Consider the following 25,170-nt stretch of genomic DNA (forward strand, 5'->3'; position numbering starts at 1 on the left):
CCAGGTAGCATGCTTGGGGGGGGGGGGGGGGCGGGGTAACCTGTTACACACAGTAGGAGAGGAAATGAATGGGTAAAAGCAGATGAGCATAGCCTTGTCTCCATCCATCAAAGGCATCGCTCATCTCAGTTTTGCTTGTGCATAGAGGTAAGTAATCTGAGCCAAGTAAAAAGCTGGCAGAGTTAACATCCCCCACAGAGCAAGGGCTGAATCGCAGTGACTTGCCAAGTCACAATTCAATCCCTAGCCTGCTCTTAGGGCAGTGCAAGGACACACAGCCCTCTGAGCCCATGATCTAGTACTAAAATGACTATTTTGGAATTATAGTATAGTCTTACAGATTAGTTTATTTTATGTTTCTCACGCTGGATATAAAAAAACTTGTAAAAATGATATAAAGCATTTTTTCTCTTCATCTTTACTGCCTCAGTGTGTACATGTGTTCTGTCACACAATGAAAAAAAATGCAAAAACCAATACCTTAAGGCATTTGAATTGGTTATTGAACAGTATAAGATTCTCACTTGCCCTTTTCTTTTAAGTCTACCTGTCATGTTACACCAACATATTATAGAAGAAATCATTCATTTTACAAAGATGTTCAAAGGTCATAGACTGAAGTCCACAGGCCAGACAATAGTAGAATCCTATTTCTTCAAGTGCCCATCTTACTAGTCATCTCACACACATTTCTACTTCAAGAGACAAATACATTCTTTTCCATCTAGAAGTACAGACACTTAGTAGAAATATTATTCAATATAGCCTGGCTATATCTACCTTTATGCCATCAAAAAAATAACCCACACCCATAACACTTCATTTGTGGTTTCCTAGCTTCATTAGTCCTCTGACATCCTTTTGCACTATGGGAACAAAAGTGGAAAATGAAATGCACAGAATGTTTCAGACAGTAATATGATGATTTTAAATGTAGACTCAACAAACAAGTGATGTTGGATGAAGCTCACTTTCCTTCAGAATAGCAGGTAGATAGAGAGGACTACAAAATACAGAATAATTTTGCATACAAGTCTTAGAAAATAAAGGAATATGGATATTCCCCTTGCCCCTCGGAGACAAAACATGAGAAATTAGAAAATAAGCAGCAAACAAAGAGGAATTATAGAAAGTTAAAGGCATCTGGGAAAAAGGGCCATACAATAAAACAGACAAGACTTTTCCAACAAAGCTAGGGATACCTCTTGAATCTTCATGATTACGACAGACCAAGTTGTGACCCCCCCTGCACTTATGATCGTTTTTGTAAGTGCGGAAGGGGCCAAAAACTACTGACTTACATCCTCAGCCCACATTTACAATGGTGCATGGTACTTACCATAAATGCAGGTTCGAGTTAAGATGCCCCCGACATGACGCTTCCCTAGGAACCGATCATGTCGCAAGTCGGGGGCTGCCTGTATATAAACTCATTTAGTACAAGAGCAATCCACAAGGACAACAAGAAAGTAACCAATATAATATAAGTTACAATAGAAGAGCTTGACCCAAGTGTAGATTTCTAAAGACAAAGCATCATGTATATTGTAGAACTACCAAATAAAGCCATTTGCTGCACTTGCAGCAATGTCTAATAAAATACAAAAAAATATAGGAATTAAGGATTTTTAAAGTGCATCTGTTGAACATATAGAAGATGGAGCAATGGATTCACTAAGAAGATGTTTGATAGCTTTTGAGAATACTAGAGAAGGAGTACAAAAGAATTTTCAATAATCTGCTTTGGGGAACTAAGCCCAAGCATATACTGAGGTACATGCAAAGGTATGCATACAGGCTAATCAAACACGTGCTACTTCTTAATAATCATGTTGCTGCATCTTTCAATATCAGATGCTGTGTGACAGATGGATATTTTATTAGATGTACAGGAAACAGATCAGAGGATGCTTAAAACAGTTGCAGCTTTTATAGACGTGTCATCTGCCTATGGCACAGTCTGGCGTAAGAGCCTACTGCGGAAGCTATCCAACCTCTTCAGTACAACCAGGCATTTTGACTCATTAGGTCAATGCTTTCAGACAGAATGTTCCATGCTAAAGTGACTTCAGAGTTAGAGGAAAAAAAAGCAAAAGCTGCACCCAGGGCCTTCCAAATGTTCAGGACTAAAACTATCCCTGCTTAGCTCACACATAAGTGATTTGCCTAAAGTGACATGCCACAAATTAATTTATGCAAATGACTTGGCAGCCACACTCAAGAAAGCAGAAGACACCCTTAAGGATGATCTGAAGAGGATGGAAAACTATTTTCCATTACTAGTGTTTCAAACCCAAACTCTCAAAACCAGGATCTTCAGTTTCCCGGTCTCTGTAATTCTCAAGCAAAGAGGCCACTGAGCACAAACTTTTAGAACAAGGTAATCTCCCACAATCCTAACCCATGCTACCTAAGAAAGTCCCTTGATTACAGCTTTAGCTATCAATATCTAAAGCAAGTGAGCCATAAAAAAAGGTCACATTAATATAGTCCACAAACTAGCAAGTTGTAGCAGGAAGTGTGATGCTCAAATACTACAAGCAGAAACACTATGTTTAGTTTATTCCACAGTGAGTACTGCGCACCTCCACAGACCTCATTGAGATCCAGCCAAATGCAGCTGTGAAACTTCTAACCAACACCCTCCAATCCACTCTCAATCTCACAAACATCCTTCCTGCTAGCCATCTCTCTAGCTCTGTGGCTCTCCACTGGTGGTCCATGGCGACTTTCGGTGGTCCACAGGAACATTGTCCAAAGTCACACGGTGCGAGCAGGCACCGCTGTTAGGCTGTTTTATGCTGTGCTCACAAGCACATGGTGTGTCATCCAAAGTGTCATCCGTAGGAGGAATTCTTGAATCTGAAAATGATTTTGCAACTCAAGACGGTACCAGCAGTCTACCATAGAGAAATTTTGGGCCAGCGTGACCAGGAGTTACCCAGATCTGTTAGCACACACTGTGGCTTCATCTACACTGGCATGATTTTCCAAAAGTGCTTTTAACGGGAAAACTTTTCCGTTAAAAGCATTTTCTGAAAAGCACGTCTAGATTGGCCACGGACGCTTTTCCGCAAAAAATGCTTTTGTGGAAAAGCATCCTGCCAATCTAGACACGGTTTTCCGCAAAAAAAGCCCCGATCACCATTTTCGCAATCGGGGCTTTTTTGCGGAAAACAGTACTGTGCTGTTTACACTGGCCCTCTTGTGCAAATAATTTGAGATCATCAGTGTTCTTGCGGAAATTCAAATGGCCAGTGTAGACAGCTGGCAAGTTTTTCCCGCAAAAGCAGATGATTTTGTGGAAAAAGCTTGCCAATCTAGACACAGCCAGTCAGATTTCTTTTGCCATTTGCAACAACATATGTATGTGAGACTGGATTTTCATGTTTGTTGCATATTAAGTCCATACAGAGGAATCGGCTTGCAGTGGAAAGCAATATTCATTGTGCATTATCAAGTACCACTCCAAACTTTGAAAAGCTTGTCAGTGAGAAGAGAATCCAAAAATCTGTTAATAAGAAATAAATTTCAAACCAAAATGTTCATTGTCTGTTCTTTTATATCATGTCTCAAAAAGGAGGTGGTCCACAAATTTTGATTGCCTTGGTGGTCCGTGGACTGAAACGAGTCGAGAACCACTGCATAGCTGATGCTATGTTGCATGAGCATAAGCTCCCACGCCATGTCTAACCTATTCACCCACCTCACACTTGCCTTAAAGTTGTGCTGAAAACAGTGGATGACTACCAATCATATTAGGACATTACACCTGGTATGTATGTGGAGAGTCAAGAATTCATCATTGTGCAAATGCAGAGACCTGCAATCACTGAACATCTTGTGAATAAGAGCCCAATCTTTTCATTTCCAGGAGGTATAGCAAAACATACCATATACAGAAGCCCTCACATGGATTTCAAATCTTTTGCTAACATAAATATTGCTATTTCCAGCTGAAAGTAGGCCTCAGAGTAAGCTATGAAATATGCACTCAAACCAGTATTTGTTCCAACTTCTTCATATTTTAATTCTCTCCCACAGTGTACGGGTGGCCATTTTTTTCCAATTACAGCAGAAAGATCTATGAGGGAGGTGGAATGTATCTTTGCATAGGTTTGAAAGAAAATGAAGTCTTAAATATTTAAATCTGTCATTCAGAATAAAAATTCCAGACTTGCCAACAACAAGAAAAAGTATCTGTAACAACTCATTATCCTTGAGCAAGCTTAAATAGACTGAAGTGGCTAATACTGGCTCAACTATATAACCCCATCTCTACATTTATTTTAAGATATTTATAACAGCATAACTTGTATGGAGAAGACCACAGAAAGTTCTGACTTAGAGGTTCAAGTGTGTGAAGTCACATATACCCCATGCTTTGAGAGGTGAGTGCAAAAGAACAGGCCAAAATCATCATGGTAATTGAATTCCAGCAAGTATTTCTTAATTTAAGCATACAGGTTGTCATACTGACTTCATCAGGGCTACTTATGTGATTAACTTCATGCACATGTGAATATTGGGAAGATCAGGACATAGGAGGATGACTCAAATGGGCCCAATGCTTCATATGTGTGTTTAATGAAACTGAAGATCTCTGTGTTGCCTAATACTCATGCATATGTATGGGAAAGAAGAGGAGTCTAATATATTTGAAGGAGTTAAATGTTTTCTCTATTGCTGCTCTATAGGCTAAAACTAGATTTGGCAGCATGCAGAAATTTGAAAAAATTGTATTAAAGAACAGTTATCAGATTATACATTTAATTCTACTTTTTTTCCTAAGGGGATATAATTTATAGTATACATACAACTCCTACTGCACAACAGAACAAATAATACTTACCTATTATACAGGGTTTTACATCAGTCTCATGAATACTACAAAATTAAATTATTTAAAACTTCCCTCATGCCTGAGAGGGAGGGAAACATTTTAATTTTACAGACTGGGAAACTAAGTCGGGGACGTTAAAACTGACCTTATCAAACTAACACAGGAAAGCTTTGACATAAATGAAAAGAGAATCTAGTCCTCCTAAGCAATGTTCTCTCATCTTTTCCATCCACGTGTGGATTTTTCCACTTATATGCAGAATAACTTTTTTAATGTGCAGTGAGGCATGTATGAATGTGCACCACCAGTAGCAACAAAAAAACCTAACTATGGGTGAGCAGCTAAACAGGCACACTGCTTACAGAGAATATTGCTCCTGAGTTTCATTCCTATGTTTTACCCATATCAACTTTTCCCCTCATTAATACATTTACTGTACTTTGTTATTTTAAAAGACAGTTACTTGTACCCTAGTATTACAGTAGTTTAAACAATGAATTTATTCAAAAGGTTGAAGGTTTTATGAATCTAAAAAGACTGACAATATTACAGTTTGCTTTGGAATCAGCAAAGCAAGCACTAGGATGCAGTGCAAATGTGCTAGGATTTATAAAAGAAATTGGAAATGTTAAAGCAGATTTTTTTTTTGCAATGGAGGCAAGAGGCTAGAATTATCTACAGTGTTACACTCTAAATAGACAATCATAAATTTGTGACCTTTCTGAAAAAAATATGGTTTGCTCCAGCTGAGATTTATAAGTTTAACGCAGGAATCTCTGATCTGCCATCTAATTCAGGGACTCCCATTGGGATGGACTTCTTGCTCTTCACAGAGGCACTTACAAAAGGGCCATTTGCTATGGAAAGTGAAGAGATGTCAGGAAAGTACACTGGAAGCGTAATCATTTAAAAATTAGGGAAAAATAGGTCAAAACAAGGCAGGCACAAGGGTACAGCAATAGAAGCGAGAGAGTGTGAGTATCAACCATGTAATATCCTGGGCAATAGCCTACTCAGAAAAGGAGATCAAATAGCATCAGCATCTCAAAGTCAGAGACAGGGCAAACATAAAGGTCAGTAACCTTTTCAAACCAAAGAGACAAACTATATCAAAATACAGAACTAGTGGTCAAAGAGTCAGTATAAGAATGTCTATTTGCATTTCTGAAAGTATACAACTTAATATTATTGACATGATTAGAAAAGGAAGAGTTACAGAGAAAAGGCAACAAAAATAATTTGGGGAATGGAACAGCTTCTATATGAGGAGAGACTGGAACTTTTTAGAAAACAGAACTTAGGGATGTATGATAAAAGACTATAACATCATGAATGGTGAAGAGATAGCAAATAAGGAGGTATTTACTTATTCTCTTAACATAGTCTAGATGGTCTAGACAGTACTGGGTCCTGCCATGAGGACAGGGGACTGGACTTGATGACTTCTCAAGGTCCCTTCCAGTCCTAGTATTCTATGATAAGAAGTAGAGACCAGTTTAAAAACCAGCTTCCCACCACCCTGCACTGCTGCCTCTGATAGAGTCAGTAGCATGGTGTGGCAGCAGCGGTTGTCCATGCTGGGTCCAAACTCTCAATGGACAGAGGCGTGCAGAGTAGCCTCTGTTTGCAAGGAGCTCAGACCCCCGACAGAGAGGAGCTGCTGCAAGGAGCCCATATCCGTGGCAGACCTAGGCTCACCATGGACAGAAGCTGCTCTGTGGGATACAGAGCAGCCTCTGTCCGTGGGGAGCTCAGGCCCACCATGGACAGAGGTTGCTTTTTGGCAGCCCTCCTGCCCTTCTCCCCCTTCCCTGATACCTCTCATAGAACAGGCTTTCAAGCCAGCTTCCCCCAGCACCAGCTCCTGCCTGACCCCCACCTCGGTAAGAGGCAGCAAGCAGAGGGTGGATGGGGAAGAGGAAAAGGGGCTGGTGTGTGTTAGGTTGGTCTGCTGAGCTGATACATGTAGGGAGCTAGCTTGAAAGCTTCAGCCTGTATTTCTTACCCACCACACTGCTGATTCTCTCTCAGGTCAGCAGAGCTGACATGCATGGGGAGCTGGCTTAAAAGCCAGTTCCCCACAGGTATTGGCTCCAACCTGTTCTCCTCACCCTCTGCACTGCTACCTCTCTAATCAGAGGCGGCAGGAGGGGACAGGTTGAGCCGGTACTCCTAGGAAACTGTCTTGTAATCCAGCTCCTCATAGGCACCAGCTCCCATTCTTCCCCTCTCACAGCCTTTGATACAGAGGCAGCAAGGGGGGGGAGGGGGAGGAAGTGTGCAGTCCACAAGATCAACGGCTAACCCTATGCTTATTGGTTAATTGTATAGTGAACTACATGCTGACATCCCTAATTCTTACATAGTTCTATGTATTTGTGAATGCCAACCCCTCCCCTCAAAACCTTAATATGCAAATATGCAGGGCTGGAAATTCTCCTATCACTTTTAGAGCAGCTTTTAGGAGAAATATAACCTGATATATTTTCAGCAAATGCTTGAGAAATTTAAATAATTAATTATTAAGTCAAGAAAACAGATGAAAAGAAGCACTGCAGGCTAAAAGCTGCAATTAGAAAGGAATAAAGAAAGGAATCAGCAGTAGATGGAAGCTTTTCAAAATAGAAAGAGGTCAGTGGGGTACCTTTGGGAACAAAGAGGAGATTTTAGTGGCTTTATTATTTATATAAATCACTAGAGAGTGATACTAAAAGCAAAGTTCCGAACTTTGCTGAAATTGGTACACAAAAAATTAAGAGGTTACTAAACCAAAATACAGCAAATCATTTAAATAGTCATCCTAATAGGCAATCCATAGCACTGAGTTTGAATAAATGCACAAATCATAATCATTAGGGGAAACACACGGAGAAATAATATCTGTCAAATCAAAAGACATTACAATATTCTCAGCAGCAGCAAAAGAAATACAATGCAAAACCTATGGGAGGTCAATTGGATATACTATAGAACGGTGCATATTTCGTAGAGCAGTAAAATACAATCCTGGAGCTAAATTCTATCTTCAGTTACGCTCATGGTAAGTCAATAAGGTTACAAAAGCCAGAATTTGATAAAGTGACTAGAATTTTCTAAGGGTAGCATACAAAACTCACAAAAAAATCACGCACACACACACAAACACGCGCGCGCTAGCTAGTTCTGAGCTAACCTCATATGAGCAGACGACCATAGAAATATTGTTTGATATTTCCTGTTTTCCTTAGATACAACTATTAGAGGATGATGTGCCTGGGGATAGTTCCACCAAAGTTCAGGACCACAATTTACTCTTGTTTTTGCATACAGAAAGCAGTTTACAGTTACTTTGAAACAGACTGCTAAAGCCCTTTCCTAAATATATAGCCACAGTAAGTAGACAAAATGCAAGTTTTGGTTCTTATGCTTTAAGGGCGAGGCAATGTGGATTGTGCTAATTAGTTCTTTTACACGGTGAAATTCATTTCATCAGCATAAAAATCCAAAAATCTGAGTGACACAAACCCCTGGGGACAAAAATGTTAAATGTGACACCATCAACCCAGGATTAGGAGCATGGGAAACAACACTTCCTATAAGATCTGTTATTCCAGCCTGATCACCATATGCAGCAGGTTGGGGTCACCCTATTTATGCAAACAATCTTATGACCCTTCTCCATGCAGGCCATTTCGGGGGAGTGTGTGTGGATCACTGGGCTTGTCTAAATGGAGACTTAGTATCCAGCAAGTCAGGACGCAAATGTACAGCACATTAGCCTGCTCTTCACTAAGTGATGGCATGAACTTTTCTACTATACACTAAAAGTTCGGTATTGCACTTTGACATACTAGTATCGAAAAGAATAATATGTCAAAGCACACCGTGGAACTTTTACTCCATGTCTGCAGGATCTACACAACTACTTAGTGCACAGTAAGCTAGTGTGCTGGACATTTGCACCCTGGCTTTGCATGCTAGTTCTCCGCCTTCCCAGGCTGTGGGTCTGCAACTCCAGGCCCATCTCAGCCCTTTTCCCGGGCAAGCACTAATGGAAGGAGGAGCAAGGAGGGGAGGAAACAGAGCTACCCTGAGCCAATGAGCTCTTTGCTCCCTCCTCCCCTCCTGTAAGGGAAGTAAGAGACTTGTGAATTTCAGCTGTACCAGAAACCAAAAGTGGGCAGACACTTCTTATATCATTGTGAGACAAGCTGCAAGCACCAACCCCTGCCCTCCCTTCTGCAAACCTTGTCACTTGCAAATAATTTATTTATAATATAAAATTTGACAATCTGCAGGTGGAACCCAACAAGACTGCTTTCAACCAAGGGCACTCACTCACTCAGTCAAGAATGAAGGATGTTAGGGTGAGCCCACCTCAGTTTCCCCTTTCTTTACCCAATTTAGTCTCAGCCCTTCTAGTCCCCTGCTATGACCCCAGTCCTTTCTGAGACCATTTCTTCCGTCTGAGAACAGTAAACAGTCTAGTGAGACTCCCGCTGAAGGATCTAAAGTCAGAGGCTGATTACATTTTCATGGGGTCCCTCCTCACCCCATCCACCTTCAGTCTTGCCTCCTTCGTCCCTTCTGCCTCAGGCCCCACCACATTCTGCCCCTTCCTCCCAAGGCCCTACTCCGTTCCACCCCCTGGCTACCCAATTCCACCCCCCACAACACATTTCCTTTTTTTTTTCCTTCTTCTCCCCTCTGGAGATCTGATGAGCTTTTTCCCCTCCCCCCCAGCCTTAGGCTGCAGCAGGAAACTAGAGGTCCTCCAGTTCCAGGGTGTTAGGCAGAATCCAGGTGCTAGGGCTTCCCACACTCTCTTCTTACCAGAGTGACATTGGATTCCTTTACCCAACCCAGTGTTCCTAAAGGGGAGCAACATACAGGGGTTACCATTTTTCTCCTCCTCCCTCCCCCCCAACTGGCAAGGGCCCCATCAGCTAATCGGCTACTGTCCACAGTGAATTCTCTTGGGGTTTGGACTGCTTTTTCTCTGTGGACTTTAAAAAAAAAAAAAAAAAAAAACACACACACACACACACAGCCAGCCACCATCCTCTGCCAGGGACTGTAGGAGAATCCAGGCCTGCCCATTCCTCTGAGTTCCAATAAAATCTGAAGCAGTTTGAATCAGTTTTTTGCACACCCTTACTGCTTCCCACCACATCTCTTGTGGAAGCTATTTCCCAAACTCACTCAGTATTCCTCTCTCCTGGAGAATCAGCTAGTTTCCTGACTTCTTACTAATCTGCTGTAGCAGGCTCAGTTGCTCAACCATCCACTCTGACTTTCTGGCTTGTAGCAGCTGTTGTGAGGTTATCAATCAGCCCCAGTTGAGCAGGCAGCCACTTTCCTTATTAACCTTTCAGTGACTAGGACAGTATAGGGTCTATACACCCTTGACAAATCCCAATAACTTCACTGGGATTCTGTAAAACAGCACCCTGGATCAAGACAGTAGCATAATCAAAGTGCCATGCACTCTTAAGACATTCTTGGTCAGGTTTTTGTGAGTCTCACACTCAGAGCCAGAGTTTTAAGAACTCCTGTTTATACAACACACAAAGTGGACAGAAATAAAAGAGCTCAACTGAAATGTACCAAGTTATTCCGACATCTGTGAGTCACAGCGAGAGCATGATGTGTGCCGGGCACTTCTGAAAATCTGACAAAATACAATTGATTAATAATACATTTGTATCAGAACTCAAATATTATCATTTGGAGCTTAATAGAGGACGGTAACACATGAACAAGCTTTTGGCAAATAAAATAAACAAATCCCATGATAATTAGAAGAAAAATATGACAAAGTTTACTTCATAAAAAAATGAACAGTAATACACTCAGATATGGAAAATGCTGCATTTATAATATAAGAGGTTAAATTCTTAATACATTTTAAAATTAAGACAAAAATAAGAGGAATAGGAAAATAAATAAGTATCTCCTCATTGTTTTAATTATTATTACATCATGTTATTCATTCTGAGCCAGAATCACACAGTCCAATAACTCAAGAAGTGATTTGTTTTAGCAAACTATCTTACTCCCTTTCTGACCTTCATGCAAAGGTGAAAGTAAGAAGATGCGCACAGCTCTGGCAAGAACTGGCTGAGTTGCTGCAAAAGCCAGCAAGGAGCTATTTAAAGAACTAGCAGGGACCCAGGTTTCAATAGGACAGTACCTGCAAGAAAATTAAGTTCCTTTCCTCCCTGCCTTCCTGCTCATACTCTTCATCTTAAATTGTATCACCTCTGATCCTGTAGAAGCCATCGTTGTTGTTCCTTCTAACAGGAAGTGTGATAGTTGGCATGTTTGGAGGATGATCATTTCTCCTTCAAAACTGTTTTAATGCCCACATCAGTGTCCATTTGTTTCACATAAATTAAACTAATTTTGTCCCTTTATTAATAAACTCCTCTAGATTGGCCACCTCAAGAAGCCACCTACAGAGCTGGTGAAATGCATGGCAGATTGTGGAGCATCTGCACTCAGCCAATCATCTCACTACACCAAGCCTGTCCCAGGGTGACAGCCTGCTCCCACTTTGCTCCTTCCAGTGACATTGTGTCCTGTACCTTGCCAGCCCTAGTTTACAGTTTGTTAAATCTGTCTTGTTCAAGCCCTTTGTGATTTAACTGTGCACGAATTGCTATTGGTCTGACTGTTCTGGACTTTTTTTAATAAAACAAATACAAAATAAACCATACTATAAACAGTAGCGTGTACAGCGGAATTGTATAATTACTATTTTAAATGAAGCTGAGAAACTGCTTCAATTCAGACAACAATTCTGATTCATATTTTGGCAGTTTTCTTAGCATATAACAGAGTTTGGGGCCTTGAAGGATACAAGGATGCTGGCTGGAAGAAAAACAAGCATTTGGGCTATGAATACACAATATGATGTGGAAATCTCAATATTGTCTCAATACTGGAAAGCTCTGAAAGAAGCCAGGGCCAATTATTTCTCCACGATAATTGGAGGGAGTAAAGAGCAGCCAGGAACTTTCGTTAGAACTATTACCACTATTATGAATTCCAATTTAGTCCTCTGAGACAGTGCCAGAATGTGAGGAAAAACATGTCAATAGTACTGTGAACTTTCTAAAAACTGCAGAGCTCTTATCATTCCTGTATCTTAAGATAGTCTTCTGATTCATATTATTTATTGATTCTAAACTACATCCCATAGTATATTTGAGATATTAAACTAGTTGCAGTGCTTATTATTGCTGGATGAATTACTGCACTTGTGACCCAGACTTACTGAGCTGATTTGCTTTGGTCTCTTGTGCTAATTTTTAATCAACAAATAGATGGAGAGAGATAACGTTTTCATTAACACATTAATTTTGCATTTAGAAAGATTCCCACACTCAGGGGATGATTGGGTTTATGCTCCCAACTTCCTGTCCCAAAATAGGAGGAAAGGGCAGAGTGAAGAAGTATGGTATAGAAAACTAGAATTGAAGCTGCCTGTCCAACTGTTTTCTTCCAATGGGAGCAGGAAACCAATAAACAATTCTTTTAAAAATTTTCCATTAGCAACTAATCCCAATTGAGCAATCATTTAATACCTTCGGTGGGAACATAGAGATAGGAGCTTTTCTACTCTTTTTCTCTTCTCAATACAGCTAGCCACGAACCCGAGAACAGAATATTTACCCAGTGATTCCTACTGGATGAGCAGAGTGGATAGAGACAATGGACTGGATTTTGAAAGAGTACAGCTCCCATTTAGGCACCAAAAAAGTAAACAGATTTTCAAACAACATGTTAGGTATGGAATTCTTTTGGACCCAAAACACTCTCTTCGGGCTCCTATGTTAATGGCACAGCACTCCTTCTCGGCAAGCAGAGGACTGCAAAAGAGTTCACTCAGTCTTGCAGGATGTTCAGTTGGTTTCTGCCTCAAGCTCCAAAAGGGGTGTGTATGGACTTCCTCTTATTCCTGATGGGGTCCCCAGATTCTGTTGCCTTGGGGGGAGGGGATTGCAAAAGCCACCCTCGGTTTTTAATGGTTTGTCACATTTTCACATCAAAGGCTATGAATGGGACATGTCCAGTCCACTTAATTACTTTCATTAACCTGGATCCTACAGTTGACAGGTACTTCTTTTGCTGTTATACATACCTCTTGGTTTCTGTTATTTCCACTCCAACCCATCTGATTAATTGAGTCTAACCCACAAAAGCTCGTGATACTACATATTTTTGTTAGTCTCCAAGGTGCCACTGGACTATTTGTTGATTTTAAAGTTACAAACTAACACAGCTGACACTTTGTAACATGCAAGGCACCACATTTAGCTGTATGAAGTGGAAATTCATCAACTGAATAAAGAAACTCACAGATACAAGCAGACATCATCTTCCTCTCCAAGTGCAAACAGATGAACATCATACCCAATGGACTAAAAGTGAAAAATCCATTATAATTAGCATACTACATAGACTATAGTGAGAGATTATGCCATACACTCTCAAAGAAACTGAGGAACTACCTAATCAGAATCATACACAAAAACAGAAGAAAATCAAGAAGGAGCTCTCGAAACTAAAGACTCTTAAAAAAAGCAAGCTTCCACACAAACTTCAATGCGGCTGGACCTTACAAAAACTGGACAAGCCACTTACAATGCTCACTTCACTTCCCTACAGAAGAAAAAGAACACACACAAAAATCTAAACTCCTACATTTCACAGGGCATTACAGCTCTGGTACCCTCAACTCACCTAACAACATTCTTAATCTATCCAACCATACACTTAGTCTGGCAGAAGAGTCCGTCCTATCTCGGGAACTCTCTTTCTGCCTCCCACCCCTCACATCACACAATACAGTTCTGAAGTGACCTGCAAGCCTGTTTTGCCATCTCTGACTGAAGGAATATTTCTAACTCACCATTGAATATCACACTGAACCTCAGGATCCCCCATACCAGCTGTACAAGAAGAAGATTTCTCCATGGATGGTCTAAATGACAGTCTGGACTTCTACATCACTTGGTTCCACAGACGTGCATAGGTTGTGAACAGGCAACATCAAGTGACATATAAACTCAGCCAAGCAGAATACAATGCTATCCACAGCCTCAGAAACAACTCTGACATTATAATCAACGAGGCTGACAAAGAGGGTCCTATAGTCATCATGAATAGGTCAAATTACAAACAAATTACAAATTACCAACATCATATTCTACAGGACCCTTTCCTCTGATCCCACTGAGTAATACCAAAAGAAACAACTACAGTGCCACAGGATTACTCATTGTTTTTATAAGCCCACCCACTCCAATGGGTTATAGCTCAGGACCCTTAAGTCAGGTCAGACATGTTATGAGCTCCTTCCTACCTTCTCTGCTTTCAGTAGGATTTCTAGACCCTTGGTCTGGTTATCCCTTCTCAGGGAGTTATCTTCAGATTACTGGCAAGAGTTCCCTTTTCCAGCCTATTTGCTCCTCTGGCAACAGCCTTGCCCATCTGCTTCGAAGCTCTTTTATTTTTCCAGCTGCTGTGAAGCTGCAAATCCGCATTGCTGAACAATACCCATATTAACTCCTTGGTTGCTGGTCTGGCATGTGTTCTATTCACCCCAGTAATGTCTTTCAAGCAATACTTTTGATAACTACCTACACTTATTAAGAAGGTAACTCCTTACACATACCAAGTTTCAAGTATCTAAAATGGAGGAGGGAGAAAAATTATTCTCCTTGGCCTCTGAGGGTAGGAAAAGAAGCAATGGGCTTAAATTGCAGAAAGGGAGGTTTAGGTTGGACAATAGGAAAAACTTCCTAACTGTCAAGGTGGTTAAACTCAGGAATACATTGCCTAGCGAGGTTGTAGAATCTCCATCACTGGAGATATTTAAGCGCAGGTGTGATGGGGCGCCCCCACCCCACACTGAGGACCGACCCCAAGAGGCTCTCTGGAGCCGACAGGCCGTGGAAGCCTGGCTCCGTCCGGGCTGCTTGGATGCCGTCCAGCCAGCAGTGAGACGGCAGTGAGAGGTGGAGGCGTCGGCCATGCCGCCATGGTAATGCCCGGGCCGGGCAAGGGAGAGGGGCGGGGCCCCGTGAGCGTGGCCACACAGAGTTCTCCCCAAGCGGGGATTGGTGCCGCGGTCCCGGCGCGGCGTTCAAAATGAGCCGACGCCGGGAGGAACTTCTTTTGCTGGAGCAACCCAGTGGGACAGGAGAGCCCCGGCGGAGTCAGCCAGGACCCCGGATGCCCTCAGCGGAGGACGACCTATCTCCCATCCTGATACCCCGCGGTAAGGAGGGCGTCAGGGACAATGGGGCAGGACAGGCCCGAGGAGGAGGGAAAGGAAGCAGCCCAGGGCGGAACCCCGGAGCGACTGGCGTGCTGGCGAGTTACAGTGTACAACTCCATCAGTCGGACCGGATCCCTCCAGATCCGAGTCCTTAGGGCCCTGGGCTGGGGCCCATGAGTGAGGGTGGGCCCAGGTCCCCTTTTCCCCCCTCCGAGAGTGACGAGGAGTGGGACGAGGACTACAATAGGGACACGGTCCCACCGCCCCAACTGCGTACTTGATGAGAATGACTCGCAGGGACGGTCACAGCAGGCTAGACAGACACCTGTCTGGGATGATCTAGATGGTACTTGGTCATGCTGTGAGGGAAGGGGACTTGACTTGATGATCTCACTAGGTCCCTTCTATGATTCTATAAGACTTCCACTGTCTTCAAGGGAACTCTTATATATCTACCTCTTTTAAATGAATCTATACCAGCAAAAGGGCAAGATGATATCTGTAGAAGAGGGAATGTTTTTTCTTAGTGATATTATAGTACAGGTTGAACTTCCAAATCTGGGACTCTCTGGTCTGGCAACATCCGTGGTCCAGCAGGGCCATAGATGTTGCTGTACCAAAGAGCCCAGGAGGTGGGAGTGGGAGCCAGCTGGAGAACATAGGGCTGGGGAGCTCTGACTGAGCTAGCAGTGGCTGGTCCAGGTGGTAGCTGGGGAGCTCTGGCCCAGCTGTGGGAACTCTGACATCAAAGGGGCCAGGTGGGGGTAAGGAGCCCTTCCCTGTCTGAAGACCCCCTCCCGCATAAGCAGGACCAGGCATTATCTGGGCCAGGTGAGGCCAGGGAACCCAGGGAATCCCTGGTGGCTGTAGAGAGGGAGTGGCCGAGCGGCCAGAGAGCCCTCAGTAGAAGCAGGCCGGGAGGCCCTGGTTGGGGAATTCGTCAGCATCACTGGAGCCAGGCAGGGACAGAGAGCCCTGGCTGGAGAACCCAATCTCTGCTGGCAATGAGGCTGGGGGTGGCCAGGCAGCCCCGGCCAGAGAACTCCCAGCAGTAGCAGGGCCAAGCAGCAACAGAGGAGTCTTGGCTGGGGGGCCCTGGTGAATCCCCAGTGGTAGTGGGTCAGATGGCTTCTGAGTAGGATTGGCAGCGGCTGGTTGGCCCTGGGAATCCCGGGCAACCCTGGTGGCAACAGGGCTAGAAACAGAGTGGAAGCCTCAGTCTAAGGAGCCTGGGAGTGAGACAGCGAGTAGAGGAGCACTGACCTACTGTGGTCTGGCAAACTCTCTGGTTCGGTACTGCTCAGAGTGCGGGACCAGAGAGGTCCAACCTGTACCAGAATATTTCCTACCAAACTTTAGATTAGACCTTGCTACTATGTCTGCCTTAAGTTTTTGTAATGACCCTCTATTAAAGAGGGAATCTGACAATTTTTCATTTCTATTTGTCTCAGTGGTAAAACCTTGTAACCATAAATAACGGTTCTTTGATATTGTGCCTTTGAATTATGGAGTTTCCCTGACTGCATTGGATTCACATTTTTCAATAGCTATACACTTCAGCTGGCTTGGGTTTTGTACCATTATGATGCAGTATATCATATCCATGCTGATGATTTATTCATCCACCATAACAAACCACTCTGCAAAAGCTGAAACACTGTCTGATTGATGTTAATAATTGAACAGTTCCGAATTTTTGGAGGATAATACAAATAAGACAAATACTGCTATTTGGGTCTGTGATAGGATGCTTGCCCTGTACTGGTGCTTTAAGGGCAAAAACCCAGCCCTGAGTGAGGGCTGAGAGCAAAACCCCAGCTGAAACAGTTGTTGCGAATGAGGGCCGAGCTGGTAGGGTTACCAGGTGGCTTCAAAAAAAAAAATACCGTACACAGTTGATCTCAGATGGGAGGGGAAGGACTGGCCGGGAGGAGGTGGGGTGGGGAGACTGGCCAGCAGGAAGCAGGGCTGATGGGGGGGAGGTCGGGAGCAACCGGGCTGGCGGGGGAGATCCGGGGGGGAGAGGCTGGTAGGAAGTGAGGAGGGGGTCAGAGGAGCAGGCTTGGCCAGGGGGAGATCAGAGAAGGAGGCGGGGAGAACCAGCCATTGGGAAGCAGGGCTGTCCGGGAGGAGGTCAGGGGGAGTGGGGATATCTGGGGGGAAAGAGCGGGGGGAAACAATTGGCCGGCAGAGAGCGGGATTGACCCAGGTGCACACAGATCCTGAGGCGCTGCCCGTCCCGTGCATGGTCCCGGCGAAGCACGAGTGAGTCCGGCCCTGGGGATTCCATCCCGCCCTGGTCCCATCCCCCCTCGCATAATTGCATATTGCCTGGCTGGTAGACACACTCATGCAGTGTGAGTGTGTCTACCAGCCAGGCAGTTTGCAACTGCATACTGATACTCCTAATAATAATAAAACTTACCTAATTAGAAAATACCGGACATTTTATATGTCCGGTATTTTCTCAATTTATTTCCCGGACAGAACCCTCAAATACTGGACTGTCTAATTCAAAACTGGACACCTGGCATCCCTACCAGTAGAAGAAAATAGTCACAAACATATATACCAAAGGATACAATTAAGAAAAAAAAAAGAGAACACAGCTCAGTATCTTGGTCTCTGAGAGTAGTAGATGCTACATACTTCAGAGGGAATGCATAAAAACATGGCAATTATAGAGTGATTCAGACCCAGGTCCTAGATTCTTATAGTCAGAGGTTCTGGCTACTTTGAAAATCTTAGGTTCTCTCGTCCAGTCTCAGGTTCTATTAGTCAGAGATACAGGTCTATCCAGAGCATGGGGTTGAAACCCTGAATATCCTAAGTATAGGTTGGTCCTCCCTGGTCAAGCGCCCTCAAGACCTGACTGATCCTGGGTTTTTCCAGACCAGAAGAGGTCATTTCAGGCCCCCTGCTGACTCCCCTCCTATGGGCTTCCTGGTTCCCACCCAACCCTCCAGAAAGCTGAGCCACACACCAGCTCCTGGCCCCTCCCCAGACTAGCTGAGCCATGAGCTGGCTCCTGGAACCCTACCAACCTGCAGCGCAGATGAGCCACACGTTAGCTCCTGGACCCTCACCCTCCTGCAGCACACCAGGACTCTCTAATCCTGGGACATCTTCGGTTATGCTGGACCATGGATGTTGCCAGACCAGAGACTCCCAGATTAGAGGTGCAACCTGTAATAGTCATTTATGGATTTTTCCTAAATGTTTGGGACCCTTGTTTCATCGATGTTTAAAAGCTCCATAGAAAACTCTTTCCCCTTAGCATTTTTTAATGTAGTCTATTGTGTCTGTCTATTGTGTTTTCCACTCACTAATATTTAAAATAGTAATTCAGGCCCATTTCTATTCTAAGTTAAACAACAGAAATGTGTCTGCGGAACCTCTAGATAACACATTGCGCAGGCTCTTGCAGGCATTCCAAGCATATGTCCCCTAACATTAGAAACTATAAACGACTAGCAGTTAAGTTTATAGTGATTACTATATCACACATCTTATATATTATACAAATGTGTGTGTGGTATTGGCACTCGCTATGTAAATAAGCTCCCTTAACATTTTTATTTCCTAAGTACCTTCTAAAGTAATAAAAAAACGCTAGTGATGATCGTCTAGTGATTTCAGCATACTATGTTGTGTATATATTCCCAAAAAACAATGGGAATTTTTTACAAAAGGTTTTATAAGGCTATGAAATGTAAAGTTAAAATTAAAAAGCCCACCATTATTAAAACATAAAAATACACAATTAAGGACTCAAATAACTTTAACTCTTCCCTATAGTGATGCCATTATATGATTAAAGTATATATAGTTGCAGATTGGATTAATCTGATTTATGAAGACATTAGATGTTTTCTCTTTTTCCTCCTTCCTTTCTATTCTCCGCATGCCCCTGCTCACGTTCCATGTTTTTCTTCCCTCACATCTACACTGCTCCTTCCCATTTTAACTTTTCCCTTGCATCTCACCCACTTTTTGTCTGTCTTGTCTTCCACTTCCCCTCCTCAAGACTTTCTCTTCTTCCTGCACCCACCAACATTCCCCTAGAAATACATACATGCCACAGCCTGGTTTCTCCATCCCTCCCTCCTCACTTGCTGTGTAAATCTGGTTTGACAAGTAACCCGTAGGAATGATTATTTTTCACAATGGAACCTTCTTCTTTCAGATGGCATATAACATCTTCCTCTTCATAGAAACCCAAAAAGAATTGCTTTTTTGTTTAAATGAATACCCTCTCTCATTGCTGCCAGTGGAGAGAACAGTTGTTCCTACACTGTCCAGCTGGGAGGAGCAGATGACCAAGACAATAGCCATCTTTATTATTTCCTCAGTTCTATTAAGAATATTCTTTGCAGAAGAACTTTACTCTCCAGCAACTTTCAGTTCTGAAGAGTGACATCAGAATTTCAGGAGTTTTTAAACTATATGGGAATTTGTCAGGAAAAAAAATTGCCTAATTTTTTCAGTCTTCCATTAGGAAAATTAAAAGATAATTATTTTGATTCAGTTTGATATTCAACTATCTTCCAAAGGCACCATAGTGTCACAGGGTAGTTGTTGTTCATGAGCTTCATGGATCCACCCCCATTCTTTTGTACGGCTGTTAAGACAGACCTCATCTTCCATCTTTTCTCTGATCAAGCTGTATGGTCCATTTTGGAAGTCACCCCATTGGAGTATATCATAGGCGACCTGATCCAGATACAGATCCCAACTCACAGGGAATACTGAGGGTAAGTGGCAACCAATGTACAACTGTCACACTTTAGTCAGATGCAATGTAATGATGAACTGATTCAAAACAAAACATTTTAACGTTTGTATATTGATTTTTTTAAACTTTGCATTCAATGTGAAATTTTGATATTTTAATAAGTCACAATGAAAACAAATGTTAAAAAAAACAATATTTTTAATAGGATAGAAATTACAGTTTTCATTCAGTTCTATTGTAAACATTTTTTGTTTTAAATCACCAGACAATCTAACACCGCCTTTGTGCTATATAAATAGATGTAATAAGTCAGTGCACATCTTTTCCCTCTTCTCCAGCCATCTCGAGAAAAGACAAGAGAAGACTGGGCCCTGGTTTCCCATCTCTCTATGCAGAGTACATAGTGGCCATCCTGAGTGGCCACTATAGAACCATGGCAGGGAGGTATCATATACTGGAGAATGATAAAGAGAAGGCCTTCCTGTGATATCTAGCATTAGCTTTTTAATAAATTAAACAAACAAAATAACAAGATTATTTTTTTTCTCACCAGTAATCAATGGAACCATCTAGCCATTTGGTAATTTTAGTTGGAAAACAAGAACAAATGCCTATGCACTCACTATTTAGTAATCTGATTAACTGAATGCATCTGTTTTATAAAGCAGCCAAATATACAAAACCTACTATGACATGGAATTCTTTTGAATGCAAAGTTAACATATGTGGCTTGTCTGTGTGCTAATTAAAAAAGGGGATCTAATTTAATTATATTTTATTATTAAAAGGATGAGCGATAAAGTAAAATATAACTCTTTGCATGTGACATGGAAAGATCAGGGAGATGACTGACGGGCAATACCCTGAACTTGAAATTTGACCCGTGGCTTAAATTTAACGGGTATATGACTGTATTGGTATTTAGGTACTATACAGTATGTTTACTACTGCGCCTCTGCTGACTTAATCTAAAAATAAACAAACCAATTTCATTGCCATAATGAGGAATAACACGAATCAGGTGAATAAATGAAGTCCAAAGTGATCTTTGGCTTTTGAATGAAATGAGTTTAGACAGAATATAAAGTGCCACGATTTATTTATGTTGAAAATTGAGCAACTTAAAGTAGTCATGTTTAAGCTAATATTTAGTTGCTACCTTCAATCTTAACATAGGCAATTGAGTTTTCTTCATTTGAATGCCACAGCAAATCACAAAAGTATATCTGCAGCTCAAATAGATTTCTCTTGCAGAAAAATCATATTTTTTCTGAGTTTACAAAAAAAATTGTTTGGTCCTCAAAGATTGGCAAAGCAATACAGTACTAAGATTTTTCACAAAATGTACTGAATACTCACTAGGTTACAGCTAATTGGTCTTATAGCATTAAGCCAATGCTGGAAATTCACTAAAATGAAAGACACATATGGTTCTAATGTAGCTTTAAGTCACACCCCACAGAAAGAGCATATTTCCTAGTGGGAATTCCTCTAGGACACCATGGATGTATAGCCTTTTCAAAACTCATGGGCTGTGTCTACATTGGCCCCTATTCCGTAATAGGGATGCTAATGTAGCACTTGGGAATAGGCAAATCCGTGGGGGATTTAAATATCCCCCGCGGGATTTGCATTTTCATGGCTGCTGCTTTTTTCCGGCTTGTAGATAAGCCAGAGAAAAGCGCCAGTCTGGATGCGAACCTCCGGAAAATAAGCTCTTTTACGGAGGATCTCTTGAAAGTGGGAATAAGAGATCCTCCGGAAAAGAGCTTATTTTCCGGAGGATCGCGTCCAGACTGGCGCTTTTCTCCGGCTTATCTACACGCTGGAAAAAAGCGGCAGCCATGAAAATGCAAATCCTGCGGGGGATATTTAAATCCCCCGTTGATTTGCCTATTCCCAAGTGCTACATTAGCATCCCTATTACGGAATAGGGGCCAATGTAGACGTAGCCATGGAGAAAGAGAGCAGTATACATTCTTCAAACAGACTAAGCTTACTAAGTGGTGCAGATGGGATGGCATCATGGTATAGAATCATGCTCTTTAATGGCAGAATCAATAAAACAAAGCCCAAGAGTTTATCCACAGTTCAAACTGGTGAAGGGGGAAATGTGTTGTGTGTGTGGAGGAGGATAGATGATTATTGGGGCAGTTTCCCCCCTGGCCTAGGGGATAGGGCGCTCGCCTGGGAAGGATGGGGTCGTGGGTTTTAGCGGGGGGAGGGATAGCTTAGTGGTTTTAGCATTGGCCGAGGTTGTGAATTCAATCCTTGCAGAGGCCACTTAGAGATTTGGGGGAAAAAATTTGTCAGGGATGGTACTTGGTCCTGCTGTGAAAGCAGGGGACTGGATTCAATGACCTTTCAAGGTCCCTTCCAGCTCTAAAAGATAGGCAATGTCCACTAATTCATTAACCATTTGTACTGCAGAATAGGTAGTATACAAATGTTGCCCCTCTTACTTTCGCAGCAACTTCAGAATATGATGATCAGGCACTGCCCTCTATCTGCAGAATGCACCTTCCGTGGGTGTCACAGAAATATATTCTTAATATCAAAAGGGAAGAGATTCTTGCAGAAGTGGCACCAGTGAATAACCTATTTACTTGAGATTTCCTGGTTTATGCACTCAAGGATTGCTTTAGTCATTTGGGACACAGTGTCATAGAAGGAGTAGAAATTCAATGGATTATCTACCATAATCCCCAAATATTTTTTCAGAGTCGCTGCTTCTCAGGACAGAGTCCCTCAGCCTAAAGGCATGGCCTATATTCCTTCTCCTTAGATGTATGACTTTACATTTGGACATATTAATACGCAGACTGTTTGCCTGCACACAGCTTACCAAGAGATCCAGACTGCTCTGTTATCAGTGACCTTCATTATATATTACTCCCCCAATTTGTGTCAAGTGCAAATGTCATCTGTAATGAATTTACAATTTTTTCCATATTATTTATAAAATGTTAAATAGTGCTGGGCCAAGAACCAACTTCCTTCAAGCTGATGGACAGTTTTTTTCCAGATACTAGAAAACACCAGAAAAAGTAGGAGATACAACTCTTTATGAACAAACAAGGCAGGGACCAAGATTCACCAAAGCAGAGAGAGCTGCAAGCTTCAAACAATCTCGGTACATCAGCCAACGCACATAGTGCTGAGAGAACACCGCGAGAAATGAATAGGCATAAGTGGACTCAAATTCTCGGGATGGAGCCACGGCCAAAGGCACCAACAGTGTGCTTGGAGTCTCTCAAAGAATTGTGGGTTCCTCCTTTCTTTAGGAGGCAAAAATTGCTGTTGAGTGAGAGCATAGCAATCCAATGAAGTGGTGAGGAGTTCTAGGACATAGTCCCTCTGAAAAGGCTAGAGAGTGGATCCATAAGAGCTCATTCCTCACATTTTCTCATGAAGAAACTCACTACAGCTATACTGTGGGGTCCTTGCAGTCTAGAGGGGGATGCAGGTGAGATGCAAGGGGACAAGGGTGAGATTTCCTGAACTGAAACTGAAAACACATGACTTTGAGAATTGCCACCATGACCATCAGCTGGGGCACAAGACCCAAAAGTGAGTATCAGTTGAGATTATTAGGGATCTGCTGAGATTCATATCAGCAGAGAAACTCTTCCTGAAGTGAGGTGTTCCTTCAACTGTTAGTGTGTAATGATTTCAAATGTATGTTAGATAACTATTGTAAAAATGAGTGTTGCACATCAAGGGGACTAGGAATTGAACCTTCTTCACTACTGAGACAGAGCAATAAACAGCAGTGAGAGGACATGTACTATTTCTTTACACAGCCATAGTGAATGCAGATGGGATCCAAGAGCCAGTTTGTTACTCAACTTCCTGAAGCTATATGGTGCCTCTGTTTCAATGTTGTGGGCAGTGAAGGAAAGAAAACAAAATGATGACTTCCCTGCAGCTACTGGGGAGGTGAGCAAGAGCAGACTGAGGACAATTAACAGCCAAACCACTAAAAGATTTGCTCTTGCTACATGTTAAAATCATCACAATACAGTTGCAGTGTAGTTTTGGTGTGTATGTGTGTGCTTGTGTGGGTGAAGAACATGTGACTATGTTCACAGATGAGTGAAGTCTCAATATACTTTGATTTTCTTTATATTTCCTAGTATGTGTTCATATATGAAAGTCCATTTGTTGTTTGACTGGCCGTGTATACATATGCAGGACTAATGTTGGGTGTTAGAATACTTTTTGTGGATACCGATTGTTTGTGTCTCCATATATACTGTGTGTTCTTGATCATTTGCTTATTCATTATGAAGTTGTGCAAAAGTTGAACATTACTCCATAGTATCATTCCTGTTATTACTAGGAAGCTTCATATTATGCACATACAAAAGCACATTTTCAGTCTAACACTAGGTATCTTGATTCCCCCAAATTTACCAATGCATGCAAAGATTCAGCCAAAAAGTAGATTTTTTTTAAAGTCATGCATGGAAGAAAGTTGATTTACAGCTTAACTATTGGTTTCACTATTGTAATATTGCAACAAAGTGTCATCAGCCAACTGTCAGATTCTACTTTAATGAGCTTTATTTATGTATTTTTCTATTTATATCTGAAAGCATTCAATTAATAATATTTATGTAGTACTTTGACTTGTTGAATAGGGAATATATTGGAGTTCTTAATTCTCTTTATGGCCTATCTAAACATAAATTTATTAGTCCTATGTTTTATCTGTTAAATCCTGTGTAAAGCCTAAATACTTATGTCAAGTTTTCATATTTGAATGGTGAATGATAAGACCAGCAAGCATAAACAATTTAAATTGATTCAAATAGCTAAACTATACCTGCCCTAGGGCACATATAAATTGTGGCCTGGGCATATAAGTGAAATTTTACTTAATGTTCCTTTAGAGTTAAAAAACAACAACAGCCTATAAGGAACTATGATTTAAAAGATTAGGGGAAAATACTGAGATTTCAGAATCTTCAGGGTGAAGAGCATATTCTTAAAGAAACCTTAAATATGTTTGCAAATTCATAATCAGAAAAAATTCCCTGTGTAGAACACAATAAAATAGGGATTTCTAGGCCTTGATTCAGCAGTTGGGCCAACACTGACAGATCTGCTATAAAGCAGTCTGATGTATTTGTTAAATTATTTGTTAAATTATGAAAATAATGGAGGAGAAAACAATGGGAGAAGAAATTATGGTATATTAATAATTTAAAAATATTTAATTGTATTAGGGAATCTTCTTTTTTTGACAGATTAATCAGTACCCAGGTATTACCTTTTCATAGGTCCTTAGTACATACCCAATCCTCCTGGAATGAGGTTTAA

At 41.9% G+C, this 25,170-nt stretch overlaps 1 protein-coding gene across 6 annotated transcripts in view; it reads right to left on the reverse strand.

Annotated features, from left to right (window-relative positions):
* The window catches only part of CADM2 (cell adhesion molecule 2), a 1,018,160-nt gene that overhangs the window by 313,297 nt on the left and 679,693 nt on the right, over positions 1-25,170 (reverse strand). The window contains exon 1 of one of the 6 annotated variants that reach the window (XM_075909667.2): positions 10,025-10,150. The exons of 4 other annotated variants lie outside the window; for them this stretch is intronic. Coding sequence is in view for 1 of the 2 variants with exons in the window: in XM_075909643.2 (XP_075765758.2) it covers positions 10,073-10,106 (34 nt within the window). In the remaining variant the exon portion in view is untranslated. Of the gene's footprint in view, positions 1-10,024; positions 10,151-25,170 lie in introns of those variants that run through there. One more of the 6 variants, XM_075909643.2, reaches the window with a different exon arrangement.

Source organism: Pelodiscus sinensis, chromosome 1, assembly GCF_052426305.1.
Source record: "Pelodiscus sinensis isolate ZL-2025 chromosome 1, ASM5242630v1, whole genome shotgun sequence".
Lineage (NCBI taxonomy): Eukaryota > Metazoa > Chordata > Testudines > Trionychidae > Pelodiscus > Pelodiscus sinensis.